We start from the raw sequence: 16514 nt of genomic DNA, 5'->3' as shown, positions 1-16514 counted from the left end.
GAGAAGAAGCAACGTCAACTCGTCTTGTACTTATACGTCATGTGACAGAGCTCGTCCGGGGAAGTACTGCCACGGTTATCTCTGCCGCCAAGCACCAATGCAGTGTTCCGTTGTGAAGGGTGCGGTTGCTGGTGTGATTACAGACACACGAGGCTAAACCAGTGCCTGATCAAGGAAGCGCGGGGCCCGTAGCAAATTCTTTAAAAGAGCCTTTGATCCCCTATGAGTTTTTAAGTATCGTCATCGAATCAACCGATAGACGTCCACTGCTGGACATAGGTCTTTTGTAGGGAGTTCCAAATTACACGGTTTTGTGCCGCTTGAATCCAGCGGCTACCTGCGACGCGCCTAATCACATCCGTCCACCTCGTTGGGGTCAACCAACGCTGCGTTTACCAGTACGGGACTGCCGTTCCAGCACCTTTGGACCCCAACGTCCATCCCTCCTCCGAACTATGTGCCCCGCCCACTTCCGCTTCGCGACTCGTTGAGCTATGTCGGTAACTCTGGTCCTTCTACGGATCTCCACATTTCTGATTTTATCACGTAGAGATACTCCGAGCATAGCTCTCTCCATCGCCCGCTGAGTGAGCAGTTTTTAAGTATAAAGTGTTAAAAATACGACTCAATACGTTTTTGCTATCTATAGGTTACAATTTTGTGTTTGTAAATTACTATAGGCGATGTCTGTGTGCGTGTGCGTTTATGTCAGAGGGCCATAAACGCAAACGCACACAGACACAGGGCCGGCACTTTGTAGGAGGTGTTTCTTGCGTAGTGCTGATCTAGTATTTAAAAGAAAATGTGTCAATTATAAAAAAAAAAAAGAATCGCCGAAGTTTTTGACGTCCATTTTGTTTTATTGCAGCGTATTTATCCAGCGTAGTGGATGACCTTGGAGGCAGCGTTACGCCCGCCCTGAAGAGCTTGGAGAAGTCACTGCGAGCGACCACGCCCGCGCAAGCAGAGTGAAAACAGTCAAAATATAACTATGATTAATATATAGAAAATATGTTATGTCAAAGATATTTATTTAAATAAAGAAATTAAACGAGGTTTTTTTTTCTTCTTTCTTTCAGCTACTTGACACTGGCAAAGTACATTATGCTGTTTTGGCACTATGGAAAGCCATAAATCAAAAGGAGTTTTTTTTTTTAACGATAGGCCAGCGCTAGATGACAATCATGCCAGTTAGAAAGCAATGAATAGGTCTAGGTTGGAGCACGCTTGCCTAGAAGAAACCTATTCACTCTAGCCTTGAAAGTACCCAAATTATACGTGGAAGGACCGGGAGGGCGGAAAAAGGATACATATCGATGTCACAATTTAAAATAAGATCAGGAATCGACTTTGGTATGTCCTGGCTCCACTGCCACGTCTGCCACTTCACCATCCACAGCCGATATTCATTTTCAATGAAAGAAACTGGAGTGTTATCTAGTAATAAATAATCGGTAGCTAGTTGTTTTACAATTTCACTGTCTTCTTTACTAATAGGTTGGGGAAAAAGTATTTTCGCATTATAGTATGTATGAACTTGTAATAAAATCTTTTTGGCTATACTATTTGCATCTGGCTGTTTTTGGTATCATTAAAAGTTGAAATTTTAAAGAAGATAATTCCAAATTTAAATTAGGAAAATGTGTGATTTTTAAATGTTATTCGTACTGTGAAGATGAGTGAATGTGATGAAGAAATTCGATACATATTAAAATTTTACTACAAAAAATCGATTCCGATTGAGATTAGGTCGTTACGTAGTCGTGAGAATTCAAATTTTCTTTGCGTTCGTGCCCAAACGTTTGCCACCATACAAAGTTATTATATTATATTAAATTAATAAAATATTGAAGGTTTGTAGTTACATACAATCTGTATGGTGCAAAATATATAAATAAAGTCATTATGTTCAATTAGTGGTCCACCTAAGTCCTGGAACCACCTCAGGGGGGGGGGGGTCATGAAACCCCCCCCCCCTCCCCCTGGATCCGCCGTTGGTAGAAACCAATAAAGGGTAGGACTACTATACTCTCTGACAGGACGTGAGATTGCAATCAAGGGCTGGCTTGTAGTGGAATTAAAAAAAAAAGTCCGCGACAGCATATTTCTATCTTATAAGGTTGACTTATACGCGGACGTAGTCGCGAGGGCCCGCTAGTTCTAAAATAAAACAAGAACACTATTCAAAGTTACTTTATTGCAGTAGTGTTGCACACCGAGGTCTCGTCAACCGCCGACGCTTCTAACACAAACTCCATCTATTCAACCTTTATTATTATTAATAAGGGTTTCATTAATAATAAGCGAACTCGTTTATAATTAATGATTTCATTTAATAATAAAAGAATAAAGCGTTATTGCATTATCCGTTGATCATTGTTTATTTATTTCTTTATTTCATAGTTGAAGCTTTTACAAAACGTCATTTTAAAACTATATACTATTTGGTAAGCATTGAGTTTCTCTGGCAACATCGAAAATGGCGGCGTGTTTGAAACGAAATGTCATTACATAGAATAAGAAATAACGACAAATCAACGCAAGAATAGAGCAATATATTGTTAAATAATAAATAATATTCATGAAATGTCATGTAATTAATGAATTTTTACATTGAAATCAATAATTGATTGTATTTGTTTTAGCCCAGTCGAATTAGTCATAATATCGGTAAACGCAATGGCTGAATTCGGTCGCCATGTTGATTTTCGACTGGTAACCTCAACTATAACTCGGCTGGACTTCTTTTCAATGTAACTTTTTCAGTCAACTGGAAATTGAATTTTATTGCTTCGTTTTCATTAAAGCATTAAACACAAAGGTTTACTTAGATTAAGGCAAAATGATTTCAGTATAATCTTATGATTTTAAGGGATTTCATTTCATTTTGTAACAGCGCAGGCAATTAGGAATGTGTTATTTTAAAAACCAACCAATCAAATGTCGTTCGTTGACTATCAAAGTTTCATCGAAATCAAACACTGACCTCTATTAAAAACGTGTTTATTAATAATTCTTATTTTAGTTCCTCTTTTGCTCATAATTTAAGGAACTTTAGTCATATAGATTAATTTCCATTTTTTCCTTGGGCACTCTTATTAATGTGACACAGTGTCAGCACCAAAATGGCGTCAATCAATTTATGACTAAAAAGAGACATTAGTCTGTCAAGTGGCGATAACAGAGGTCAGTGAAACCAAAGCTACTCAGTTGAGCAATAATAAAAAACGAGTTAAACATAAACCCCTACACTTAAAACTATAATTGTACATTCAAAATTAGCTGCCAAATGCCATACGCCTCGCAAACGTCGTGGCTTTATCTAATGACAATAAGTAACAAATGCCACGGTCTTGTGCCGCTTTGATCCAGCGGCTCGCGGCTTAACGAATGCTGCGTTTATTGGTTCGAGGTCGCCATTCCACCTTGGGACCCCAACGTCCATCGGTTCTCCGACTTATGTGGGGTACATAGGTTGCCACTTCAGCTTCGCGACTCGTTGAGCTACGAGTATATCCGTAACTCTGGTTCTTCTACGGATCTCCTCTTTTCGGATTTGATCACGTAGCAAGATACCAAGACGAAAGTACCCAGCTTCTGGTCTGGGGGAGTAAGTGAGATTTATTTAGATCAGATCGTCCGCGGCTGTTTTATGACTTTTTTTAAGAAGGTCCTCTAAAATCGCTCCTTAAGCCACAACTGTATTTTTTTTCCATTGGTCTGTCTGTCTGTATCTTGGCCGAAACACAATTTTTATGAGAGTTCATATATTTTCTGCGAGATTTCCAGTGGGGAGGACAGCTGCCCTCCCCTGCTCCCCCTAGGTATGGTCCATACCCTCCCATAGTTAGCGACCACGTTTCAGATCCATAACCGTAGATCGACCCCAACCAGGTGGTCAGCCGACATCAAGCGAGTCGCGGGGAGCCGCAATTCTCTGTGCCGATGAAATAGAAAAAAAGCATTACAAAATATGACAGACGTAACGTCACGTCATAGAGCCACGTTGGCCTATGACAGAATAAACATGACAGATAATTTAAAAGCACCCTAGGCCTTATTTACATCGTTGCATAACGTTGAAATAGTTCTTCAGGTTAGTGGCCTTTTATGCAGTGTTTCTACGTTCTGATATTTAAATGGCGTCACAGTGCTCAGCTGTTCCTACGTTACGCCACGTCTGTGTATAAGGCCGCTAATGTTAGCAAATTCCTATTCTATACTAAAAACAACACATAGGTACGTACACAATGACAATTAAGTTTGCCTGTTTATTTCAGACAAGTACAAATATAGAAACTGGTATGTAAAATTTTAAAAACTTGGTCCGATGATTCGTGGATGTTCCAACTTACGCCATTATTCGCTGCGATGTTGAAATCGTCGTATGTCTAACTCCAAATTCGACCGTTGTTATATCTTAATTGGAAGTACTAAGTTTAACAAAAAGAACTCTACCCACTTAATGTCAATTTTGAGATATTGACATTTGGATCGTCATAAATATAAAATGTAAAATGTAATTTGTTGATATTGGAAAAGAGCAACTGCTGAGTTTCTTGCCGGCTTCTTCTCGGTAGAAGCCTTCCGAACCGGTAGTAGAGTCACTACACACAGACAGACTTGACGTTGCAAACGTGCTTATATTAGGCCCACTTGAAATAAATGAATTTTGAACTTTTGAATTTTATATTAAATTCAAACTTCGACTTCACTTTCGTGGAGGAGTTTCGAACTCCCAGCAACTCTAACTACTAAGTTTACATTTTAAGCAATTAAAATTTCACTAGCTTTAACGGTGAAGGAAAACATCGTCAGGAAACCTTCATACCTGAGAGTTCTCCATAGAGTTCCCAAAGGTGTGCGTGTGGAAGTGGAAGTGTGGTGTGGTGTGTGGAAGTCCACCAATCCGCACTGGGCCAGCGTGGTGGACTACGGCCTTAACCCCTTCTCATTGTGGAAATGGGTGGATACGATGATGATGATGACTAAATAAAATAAATAAATATACTACGACAATACACACATCGCCATCTAGCCCCCAAAGTAAGCGAAGTCTGTGTTTATATATAGGCTAATATTTTTATGAACAAAATACATAAAAACTTTTAATTTACAGGTAAACAAAAAAAAATTCGGTTCCCACAACTGGAAAATGTTTGTGTGATGAGCATGAATGTTTTTCAGTGTCTGGGTGTTTATATTCTAAGTATTTATGTATATTATTTTTTAAAATATTCATCAGTCATCAATCATCACCTTAGTACCCATAACACAAGGTACGCTAAATTTGGGGCTAGATGGCGATGTGTGTATTGTCGTAGTATATTTATTTATTTATTTAGTTTCCCACTGCCTTGGACTCAGAAAGCAGGGTCGCTGCCCACTGCGCCAATTAGTCGTTAAACTCTACGACTACGAAATAAATCGAATGGGTAACCCTTTTTGCTAAACCACATATTTTTGACATCAAAAATTATATTTACGAGTGTCAAACAATTTCAACATCACAGGCAAACGAAGGTGCGATTGTGTAAGACTTATTTATTGAACAGTTTAATAAGCCCAAACTGCGTGTACACGTTACATTATATAATTAGATTTATTTTAAATACTGTATTATAAATGTAACATAATGCATTGTGCTGAATAAATTAAAATTTAAATAACTATAACCTAAAATAAACTATTTAAAAAAAAAAACTAAATAAAATCTAAAACGTCCTCGAAACCACCGCAGCGAGGCACAGTTCCTAAGATGCTGGCAGCATTTCCCCTCTGGATGGCCAAACTAATTCGTTGGCCAAGGTAACTGCCCGCTCTAGGATCACCGGTAGACTCGATAACCCTTTTCGATAATTCTTTGAAAAGGGCTCTTGCCTCCGGACCCCACGGTCCCAAAGTCTCTACACCAAAAGGCACAAAAATGAAGCTGCTATCCAGGTTTTCATATTTACGCCTCTTGGCCTGCTCGGCACTGGAAGCAGCCGCACCTACCATTGACGAAGTGGCCTGGATGTGTGATGCAGCTAGGGTATCAACACAAGTTGCATCCCACAGAAGTGACCTTCCAAGCCTCCAAGGTATGAGCGTCATAAATTTAAATTGATATTGGTTTAATTTTTCATAGCGCTTACCTAATTGAGTTTAGAGTTCATAATATAAGCTTTAGTATTTTAATCGATAGCTAAGGTCATGAGTAAAAGTAGGTTTCCTAAGTTACAAGTGAAAAATTATCTTTTAGTTTTTCTAATTTCATCTTTTCGAGGTACCTAACTCGCAAAAATATAATTTATGTTGTCCATTTTTTTTGAACTACGATAATTCATTTAATGCTTCCAATTTTTGAGGTTACTTACTCATTTCCTTGAAAAGATGCATTGTATTTTAAGCCGGGTCCATGTTATCGTATCACTTTGTGGAGGCTTTTCATATTAGAACCTAAGAGCAATTCAAATTGTCCAGTTCTGTGACATCTGACGACCGGACAAAAACCGACTCGACATTAAATTGGACGTATCGCGTATCATTTTGGAGAGACATATTGAGATCGCTCATCATGGCATCATTTTAATAAGCCTATTAAAGATATATTTGAGTATAAATATATAAATATATAGATCCGGCTTTAGGTGTTCATTAAATTAACAATTTAACAATACGAATTCGTCTTTAATGATCCATGACACATTATATATTATATTTTAACGAGCCATGAACAATTGTTTATTTCGACGATCAATGAACTAGTGCTTATATTAACGAGTCATGAACAATTGTTTATTTCGACGATCAATGAACTAGTGCATATATTAACGATTCATGAACAATTGTTTATTTTAACGATCCATGAACAATTGTAAATTTCAACCATCTATGTTAATTTTTTCTATTTGAACTGTCTATAAACAATCGGTTATTAATTTCGATTTATAAAACTTACACAATCGCAATACAGGGCTGTGAAATCGAGCATATTCGTTATCACTAATTGTGACAGTTCTTAATGTCTAAATTGACGTCACAAAAAGTATTTCGTGCTATGGGACAGTCGGGATTTAGATGTTTTAATTTACTAACGAGAATAAATTGAAAAAAATTGGTCCTTACGTCTGGTGACCCAAGAGCTGGCGTTTATTTAGCCCAACGGCTAAGTCTAGCAATTCAAAGGGGCAATAGCGCCAGCATTTTGGGTACCATGCCCGTAAGTGAACAGTTAGACGGCTTATATGTATTGTAAATATTAATTTTAGTTTGTAATTATTATTTCCCTAGAAAAATACATTTTTCGTTGGTTTATTAATAAATAATAAAAAGTACTACTTAAAAAAAATTTGGAATAATAAAGGAAAATAAAAGACAAAACTCTGACTAAGAATTTCTTCGAGATTTTTATATTGTAATAAATAATTTACAGACCAAGCAGATGGTTGGATGGTAGTATGAATTGTCGCCTATAAACCGAGCGCCCACCACTTGAACAATCTAAGATCAATTTCCTACGTTAAGTATCTATGAACAATCGTTTATTAATTCCAGCGATCCATGAAAGATTATTTATTTTAATGATCCATGAACAAACTTACACAATCGCAATACAGGACAATCATTGGTCGTAAATATAACACGCTAAATTCTAAAATAATCGAGCACATTCGTGTGCATCGTTAATTGTGACAGTTCTTAGTGTCTAAATTGACGTCGAAAATTTTTGTCGCAGTTACGAATACAAGTCATAGACAGTCAGGCACCTGATTAGTTACTGCGGGGCCGAAAGGAAAGTACAAGTTAGACAGAAACAGTTAAACTCTTAGTTTACTTTGTTAGTAAGGTGAAGTTCTGACTAGAATAGCACAAAAGTTAAAAATACGTTAAATGTTCGTGATTCAATTTAAAAGAATATACAACAAAACTTTAGAAAAAAATAAACGGCAAGTTTATATTTTTTTCTTAAAGAGCAGCATTTTTTAATGGGACTCCAAACTGGTTAATATATAACCTCTATAACTTCTTATTATTGTTTTATAATATATTAAATTCATTGCCCATAAATTAAATTAACTAGCAGTGGTAATTTCTGTGACAGAGCTCTACTGGGAAAGAACGACCCGCCATGTTTATTTCTGCCTCCAAGTAGCATAACTGTGTCAGGATGTTCCGGTGGAAAGGGCGTAGTTGCCAGTGTTATTACAGGCGCATGTGTTTAACACCTACGCCTCGGGTTAATAGGCAAAGGTCGGCACTTGGTAGGGCTTCACTCGATTTATAGTCTTTGGTTTTATACTCACAATCCAACCATCCACTTGGTCCATCAATTATTTATTACTATTAATTATCTGCAATAAATTCTTACTGAGGGCTTTTATTCTCGTCCGTCAATTAAACATTCTTAATCTCTACAGTTCTATAGCACGTCAACAAATATATAATTACAAGTAATTAATGTTAAACTACGTGTAAAAAGATTGCATCATTTGTACTAACCGATGACACTTCACAAAACATATCGTACGTGACACACAGTGAAATACATTAGCAAGTCTTCTTCGTATACTACTTTAAAAAAACTGGTGTACGCTATAAAATGCGGTTGAAATCCATACTTTAATATAATCGCAAAGGACTTACGCTAATCGCACATTTAAACGCACACTTAAGGCATTTTCTAATATTGAAATCCGAAAGTACGCAAAAAAAGTTAAAACGCACATCTTGCTATGATACTTGACAGCTGAAAAAGTCGCAAAACTATGTGAAGGGACGTAAAAATAAGGAATTGAATCTGGCACACACGATTTACGTATTCTGAATAAAATAATGAGGATATTAATCTGGTAGACACGAGTTATTCGTGAGATGCTAAAACTCATGTAAATAGTTTATTTAAGACAATACTTATCTGTTCTGCTATCTAAGCAGTAATAAAAAAAATCATACAAAAAATAATAGCAGAAATTGAATGTGTTATGTTTTTTCTTTTCGAATTACGTACTCACACAGTGTTATATTGTCTAATGTATTTTTGTTATGAGGTAGTAATGAAATTAAATAAGTTAAAATAATAACAGCTTCACCATTATGTTTATGATTATTTTTTGTATAAGATCATACAAACATTAAAATATTTCAATTAAATTATTCCATCATTTATTATTTTTCTTTTTTTTTTTTTAATTATTAACAATGCTTAAAAATAAATTACAAAAAACACTATTAAAAGTTTATAAAAAAAAACTTCCACCGCGTGAAACTTCCACTTAATTGAGCTCCGCTTGCGGGGCTCAATTAAATATTATTACAATTGAGAGGAAAAAATAATTGGATTGCACACAAAGCTATATAAAATCTATAATATAATAAAAGGTGAAAGATTGGATAAATGTTTGTAACTCAATCGCGCTGAATGGATCTGGATGTAATGGGCATGATGACAGTAACAAAGAATCGTTAAAATATTGTATTTGTCTAATGATATACGATTAATGTGCTCGTATTATGAAAAACGTGTTTTTATTTACATTTTAAGGTTAATATTTATTTTGGTTAAATAAATCCGCCATGACAGGTGAAAACCCTAATTCAAAATTATGACGTCACGTCTATATAATTTTGAATCAGAAAATATCTGCGTATATCAAGTATTTTGTGATTTAAAACGTTATCAAACCAAAACTAATGTAATTTTTAGCTATCGAACAAGGAGTTACTAAAGCTCTAATTTGCCAATGACCTCACGAGTGAGGCCATGACACCCGGCAAACTTTTTCGCGGAAAATATTTTCTTAAATAAAATTTGCAATTTATTTCAACAAAACCTTTAATTTCTGCAAAAATAAGATCATTTTTTTACACAGCAGATACTTCCGAACATCATGGCGCAGCTTTTCAAGTCATCACGCCAATTAGATAGTCATAGATTTAAATAGTCCGACTTGTGCGGTTGCAATGTGCGATCAGCGGGTTCCAATACGAAAAGCATCGCTTAAAGGCAAGGCTAAACCAACGAGTCCAGGTTGCGACCAATCACAGGCCTCGCATAAACCTGCGCGTCTTGTAATTGGTGGTAAATTATCCCCCCACTGAGTACTCGGATAGGACGCATTGGTTTGGTCTCAGCATCAATGATAGTTTATTATTGTAGTTTTCGTCTTTTATGCTTTCAGATTCGTTAAATATTACAACAATCTTTATTCTAAATTTCCATGTGCCAACAGATATAACTCGATATGCATTTTTTGTTTCTAAATAATCGAAGCAATATAAAACGTTAAATCTTACTATTTATTAAATTCAATTTTGGTGTCTTAACGCAGATGCGAGGAGGTAGCTTTTTTTTAAATATAGGTACATACCACTCTCGCTGGATAGAGAAAATAATTTGTGATTTCAGATAATATCATAAAACGAGCGAATAAAAAAATATATGGCACCCGCTAATGAGGTACTGTAATACTTAACTTAAAGCAGTATTAAATTATATTTGCGAAAAATTACCAAAGCGGGCGAAGAGAAATACTGAATAAGCGAATTATAGGTAAGTATATCAAGTAAGTGACTGTAAAATTCGAAGTGATAATTGTTCAAAAATTGTATTGTCAAAGATAGATTAGGTTAGAACATTTATGATTTTATTAGGTTAGGTGATCAAGACATATTCGCTCACCTAGTATTATAATAAGCCAAATTAAGTAATTATGACAATCTTAATGTACATTTTTATTCGCTCGAATTACAAGTAATGCCTGGCTCACATTTTTAATGTCCGCCGCTTAGTCAACTTTCATTAAATTCTCATCTATCCAGTTGGAGTCACAATAATATAATCTATTGTCTAATCGAATTGCACTAACAAGATTATAATGGTGTAACACTAAAATGTGGGGCCCTCGTTAAATTAATAGGTGGTCAATAAATTCTCAGGTTCGGATATATTCTTAGACCCCAGTTGAATTTTTAGCCTCAAATAAATTCTCAGGTCGCCAATAGGTACTCACACCACGATAGATTTTCATGGGCTCGATAAATTCTCAGACCCCCGATATTTTACCAGACCCCCGATAATTTACCAGACCCCCGATAAATTCGCAGGGCCCCAGATAATTGAGCATTGTATAATTAATATTAATTATTGCTTTAAGAGCCCGAGTTAGAGGCACTTTATATTGAAATTAATTGAGAGGAGTTATTGTTAATAATTTTATTTCTATGGATACATATTCTGTTTCTTTTTTGACAGATGACAGATGTCATTGAATATTAGTGACTTATTGGCTGACTTTATTCCAGTATCGGCTTATAGTTTGTTGTGTACTTTTTGTGGTGTACAATAAAAGTATTTTAATTCATTATTAAATTTAAAATCTCTTTATTCAGCACTCGACAGACACTGGCTTCGTCAAGTTCCAGATTAGGCAAAATTTCTATACGACTATGGTTGCCAACCGTACTCAAAATAGTGTCATCATTAACATCCACCCAAGTGTCTACTACAGGGCATGTGTCTCCTTTGATGACGATTAGGAGAACTCACAGGCAAGGTTTCCACCGTAAAAGCGAATTTGAATTGCTTAAAACGGACGTAACTCCGAAAAATTGCAGGTGTAATACGAAAAAATACTCTATTTTAGACAATGTTTCTACAGAATTTACAATCACTTCCATCAGATATATTCTATTTCTTCGTCTTTTTAGCCTCGCGTAAGATGCAAGATAAAGCAATATAGTACCCATTTAGCTGTAAAAATAGTTCTGTTGTCTATGCTATGTCAAGCGACAAAACACAGCTAAGTTAAGCAGGCTGGCTGAAGTCACAGCCTTTGCGCTTATTTTTTTGTTTACCACTCAGAAACACATATATCTACTGCTGTATATAAAAAGTGCTCTATCGTCTGTCACGGGACTAAATATTAAAAAAAAAGAGTAATGAGAATTTCCAGTGTCCAGTGCCGAATGAAGACTTAAGACCTAAGATTAAATAAATCCAGCCAATTACAATTATTGCAATATTTTTAATGCAATCGCAACCATTAAGCCCCAGTTGTATCCATACAAAATCACAAACTTGACAGACAGCAACGTAACTGACAAATGGCCGGTTGTCAACTGTCAGAAGAGCTACAAAATACGGTTGAAGCACTCCTAACACTAATCTTTAACAGCTATGATCTTGATCGTAGCTACTGAACTTAAAGATCATATTATGTTAAAATCAACATATAATAGTCTTATTTTTAGTGTTAGGAATGCCGTTTTAGTAAAAATGTATGTTATATACAAGGTTATTTCGTAAGGGGCTACTCTGACCTTCTAGGTATTTTATTACATTGGTTGTCTCTAAAAAATGACAGCTAAAATATTGTCCCTATCCCAAGCGCCATGTGACATACCAGTGTATCTGCAACTAATATTATAGTGTTTTTAATAATTAAGAATTTAGTTCTTTTTATTTTTTTTATTTTTTTTTTTATGGCTTGCGTTTGTAATTTAGTTCTTTTGACCTCGTGCTATCAGCGTCAAACTGACGTCAATTAATTGACGTCAAACAAATACATAGTCGTGTTAATACTGGAGATGTGATTACATTTAAGATCAAATGGAACCATAGAGTACTAGGAAACCAGATAAAAAAGGAATTCTCGATTTCGAAAATATATGAAGATTTCCCACCGGCAATGTGTAGAGGACAAAAAAGCATATATTTTTAAAGACATTTTTTGGCATAAATTCAAAATTAACTTTTTGGTTAAACTATTTTTAGTATAGAATTAGGATTTTTAATATAAAATTAGTTGAAAGGACGGATAGTAAGAAGAATTGGCAACTTTTTATCCCAGAAAATAACTACTAGGGTCCTGCGGTATTTACTATAAAAAAAAACCGTAAAATATAAACTAAAACTAAAAATTTAGTTATATAATAAATTAGTAAATTTAATAATCAAGTATAAAATTGACATATTTAATTAATTGGAATGATTGGATGTCACATTTAACTGTATTGGCGAAGTACCTTGTGCCAAGTTGGCATAGACAAAAGCCATGAACAAGAATTTAATTGAATTGCAGACCCTGATATTTTCTGTTGCCCCAGTAATCTGTGACCCGGTTTGACGTTAAATGTCAGACAATCACAGTCTGTGTTTTGGTTGTCACCGCGTAGTTTTATTTGAAAACAGTTGTTTCACTAAAAGTGTTGATCCAGGAAAAAAGTTGTTAATTATTATGTTACACTTTAATAACAGTTATATTTTTTTTTATTGACGGACTAGGTTACACATAAACAGTTTGCAGATAACGCAAGGAGCACGTCCTCCAACATTCGGGCCTGTGTCCTTCAACCTGAGGCGTAGGTTTTTAGTCCCACACGCCTGTAATTACACTGTCACACGTCCTGACAGGAGCACAGCCGACCAAGCTTTGTCCATATATACGAATATTAAAAGGTGCCCCCTTTCGAACTACCCTTGTATATCTTTCCATAGAGTCATAATTAGTGCCTCTCATATTCTGCCGAATTTGCAGTTATACCGCTTCAATTAAAATGGTATATTAATATTATTATTAAAACTAAGGGTAAAGGCCCACAAAACACAGCTTACTTCTTAACACTATCGACCAAACCTCAACACCTAAATGAAGCCAAAGTATTATACGAAAAAATAAATATAGCAAAGTGACCAAATATACATTTTATTTAAAGTACAAATATAAAAAACACACGACGAATAAAGAACCTACTCAATTTTCTTGGAGTCTGTTAAACCTTTACCAGCAAAAGTCGTTGCTGCTGATAAAATATTGAAGATTTATTTTATTTATATAATTTGCGTTAACAATCATTTGCAGCAAAAAATAAGTTGTATATACGTTTTTTTTTTGGAAATTTAAACCAGAAGTAGCCTTAAGATGAGTGAAAATGTCAAATTATTTATTTATCAACTATTAGTAAGTATAAAGATGGAAAAAAACAAGCAACAACGACAAATCCAAGCGGTATACAATAAAACTAATTAAAAATGATTTAGAATACAAAAATTACTCTCATTTTAGTGACGTATTCAGAAAACGTGAGGTTTTTTATAAGGGCCGCTCTTGGTTTATAAAGCGAAAAATAATATAGACAGGTCGAGGTTTTATTTAAATGAATATGTCTATTACATAGACAGTATTTTGAGCCACTTCTGCCGCGTTTGAAGTCGGGCTTTTAACATTTTTTAGCCCCTAGCAGCTAACTTTGATGGCCCAAATAAATTAATTACTACGATTGGTTCGATATTCTTGTTCTAACGTCTAACAATTCTTGCAAGAGGGTTCTGAATTTTCACAATAATAATGACATTGGGATAGACATGATGCTCGTGATACCATTTTTCTGCAACTTTGAACATGCTTGATGCATACGGCAGAACTATGAATTTTTCCCAAAGTCCCAGTTTTTCCTTCAAAGTCTGTGTAGATTTTCTTTGTATTGCCAGCTTTGGGAACTCTGCAGAATTTTGGTAGTTTTTTTTATATATTTTCAACCTTTCCTTTTTGTACACAAAACTCTTAAAAAGAACTCGTAGATTTCGATACTGACAAATGTTGGTACCACCAATAAAGAGATCAACATTTGATGGTCTCTTTCGTCAAATAGATCGCTTTAATCTATTTATTGAGCCGTATGGCATTTTTTAAGAATTTATTTTATTGATATTATCTACAAATTTATAAGTTACAACTCAATGTCAAGATACTCCAGCCATTTTACAGTCCGAGCATTAAAAAGTCTATTTTATTGTCTTGTAATCGTTTTTGAAGAAACTCAATTTTGGCAGCACTGATGCTTTCTATTTATTATTATTAAATTATAATATAATAATAATAAATAGAAAGCAATATCAGTGGGCCCTTTTAAGGACAATATTATATACTGCGAATATCTGTTTAATTTACACTTATTTTTGCCGCCGGTTCTATTAATATTTGAATTTGATTCTGATTATTTTGATTTTGTTTATGTTGATGTTTTTTTAGCTAATACATAAATTAATTTGTTTAAATTAAGATTTGCATGTCATATATTATGACTAAACATGTATACCTACAATGTTTTATGCAAATCAAAGAATTTGAATTTATATGGTCAGAAATCGGCGGGCGTGCTTTCTTTCTAAGATTGTGATTTTTGATGGGCAGAATTTTTTTGATCCCGTTTAAAGTGTGAGACACCGTTTAAAGAGGGCGTGGAATATTGTTCCAAACTTGTTAGGATGTAACCGTTCAACGTAAATAAATATCGGTAATACGAAATCGAATTTCAATTCTGGTGATCTTATACAGATACTACACGTCACTAACGTATTTTTAATTAGTTTTATTGCATTTTCCAACCATTTCACACGAATCCTTGTATCATAGACGTGGGAATGCACCACAAAACACTACCGGCACTACGCTTTTAATATATAATATATATTTATATATCATTTATTTTAATATTTAATTCGCATAGAAAAGTTATTGCATGGAATACGACGCTCGCTGAACGCCTACAAACAATTTGCAATGTGCTTTACTTACAATTTTTTCTTTATATAAAACTTTACTTATCTAAAATACACACACTTTAAGAATTTTTTATTTAAGTTTTGAAAAATTCTAATGTTTTCCAAGTAAGCGTACAAGGTGGTGACTGCACGGTTTTTTAACAGAATTCGGTTTTTTACAGTTTAGTTCTCACTTAAATATATTATTAATCATAGACTTTCAATATTTAACATGAGCTACTTGGGATCAAGCCAAAAACGCGTTCAATGAAGAATGATTGAATGAAGATGAGAAAGAGCTCGCACTCTTTTCAAACTCATAAGCAAATTTATAAGAAATGATTATACAAACATCGATTGCATGTAATTAAAATACATTTAAATTAGGTAACACTTTCGTCAAATAATAATATCTGTTAGTATTTAATTAAGATGACATTAGTGAAAAGTGCAAGTATTGAAAAATACATCACTAATATTGCCCTCTGCGACACAGGGTTTCCTACCGCAGAGGGTAGGGCATTTAAATCTTTGTAACCAAATATTCAAGTATATTTATTATTATTATTGATAATATTGCCACACATATAATGTATACCATGCCAAAAAAAATATGTATTTTTTGTTTAAAACCACAGATCTTAATTTCAAAGACAATTTAACGAAATGCGAAGTTGCCTCTATAAATCTATGGCCAATCATATATTTGTTATGTACACGAACCACCTTATAGAATAAGATTATAAACAAAGTTGTTTGCTGAATATGAAGGCGTATAGATAAAAAACCGTCCAGCAACCAACCAATGATGTACAATCGAGAGGGCTAAAATCGTCAATGCTAGGACGGGGGTTCGAGTTATAATGTGGACGAAGCGAACGGGAGCGATATCGTGAGTAGAAAAACGTAAGTAAATCACACGCCTCGCTACGCTTTACTCTCATACAAATTTCCATTAATGTGAGCTAACAAAAGTTGTAGCTCAGAA

At 34.7% G+C, this 16514-nt stretch overlaps 1 protein-coding gene across 2 annotated transcripts in view; it reads left to right on the top strand.

Annotated features, from left to right (window-relative positions):
• LOC120635007 (conserved oligomeric Golgi complex subunit 7) overlaps positions 1-1055 on the top strand; it is a 31028-nt gene extending 29973 nt beyond the window's left edge. For both annotated transcript variants that reach the window (XM_039905914.1, XM_039905913.1), the window contains one exon: positions 869-1055. In XM_039905914.1, coding sequence (XP_039761848.1) covers positions 869-972 — 104 coding nt within the window. In that variant the 3' untranslated portion in view covers positions 973-1055. The remainder of the gene's footprint in view (positions 1-868) is intronic.
• Positions 1056-16514: the final 15459 nt, after the last annotated feature.

The sequence above is a fragment of the Pararge aegeria genome, chromosome 26, assembly GCF_905163445.1.
Source record: "Pararge aegeria chromosome 26, ilParAegt1.1, whole genome shotgun sequence".
NCBI lineage: Eukaryota > Metazoa > Arthropoda > Insecta > Lepidoptera > Nymphalidae > Pararge > Pararge aegeria.
Note: the sequence above shows the minus strand (reverse complement) of the source record. Positions and strands in the feature narration are given on the sequence as shown.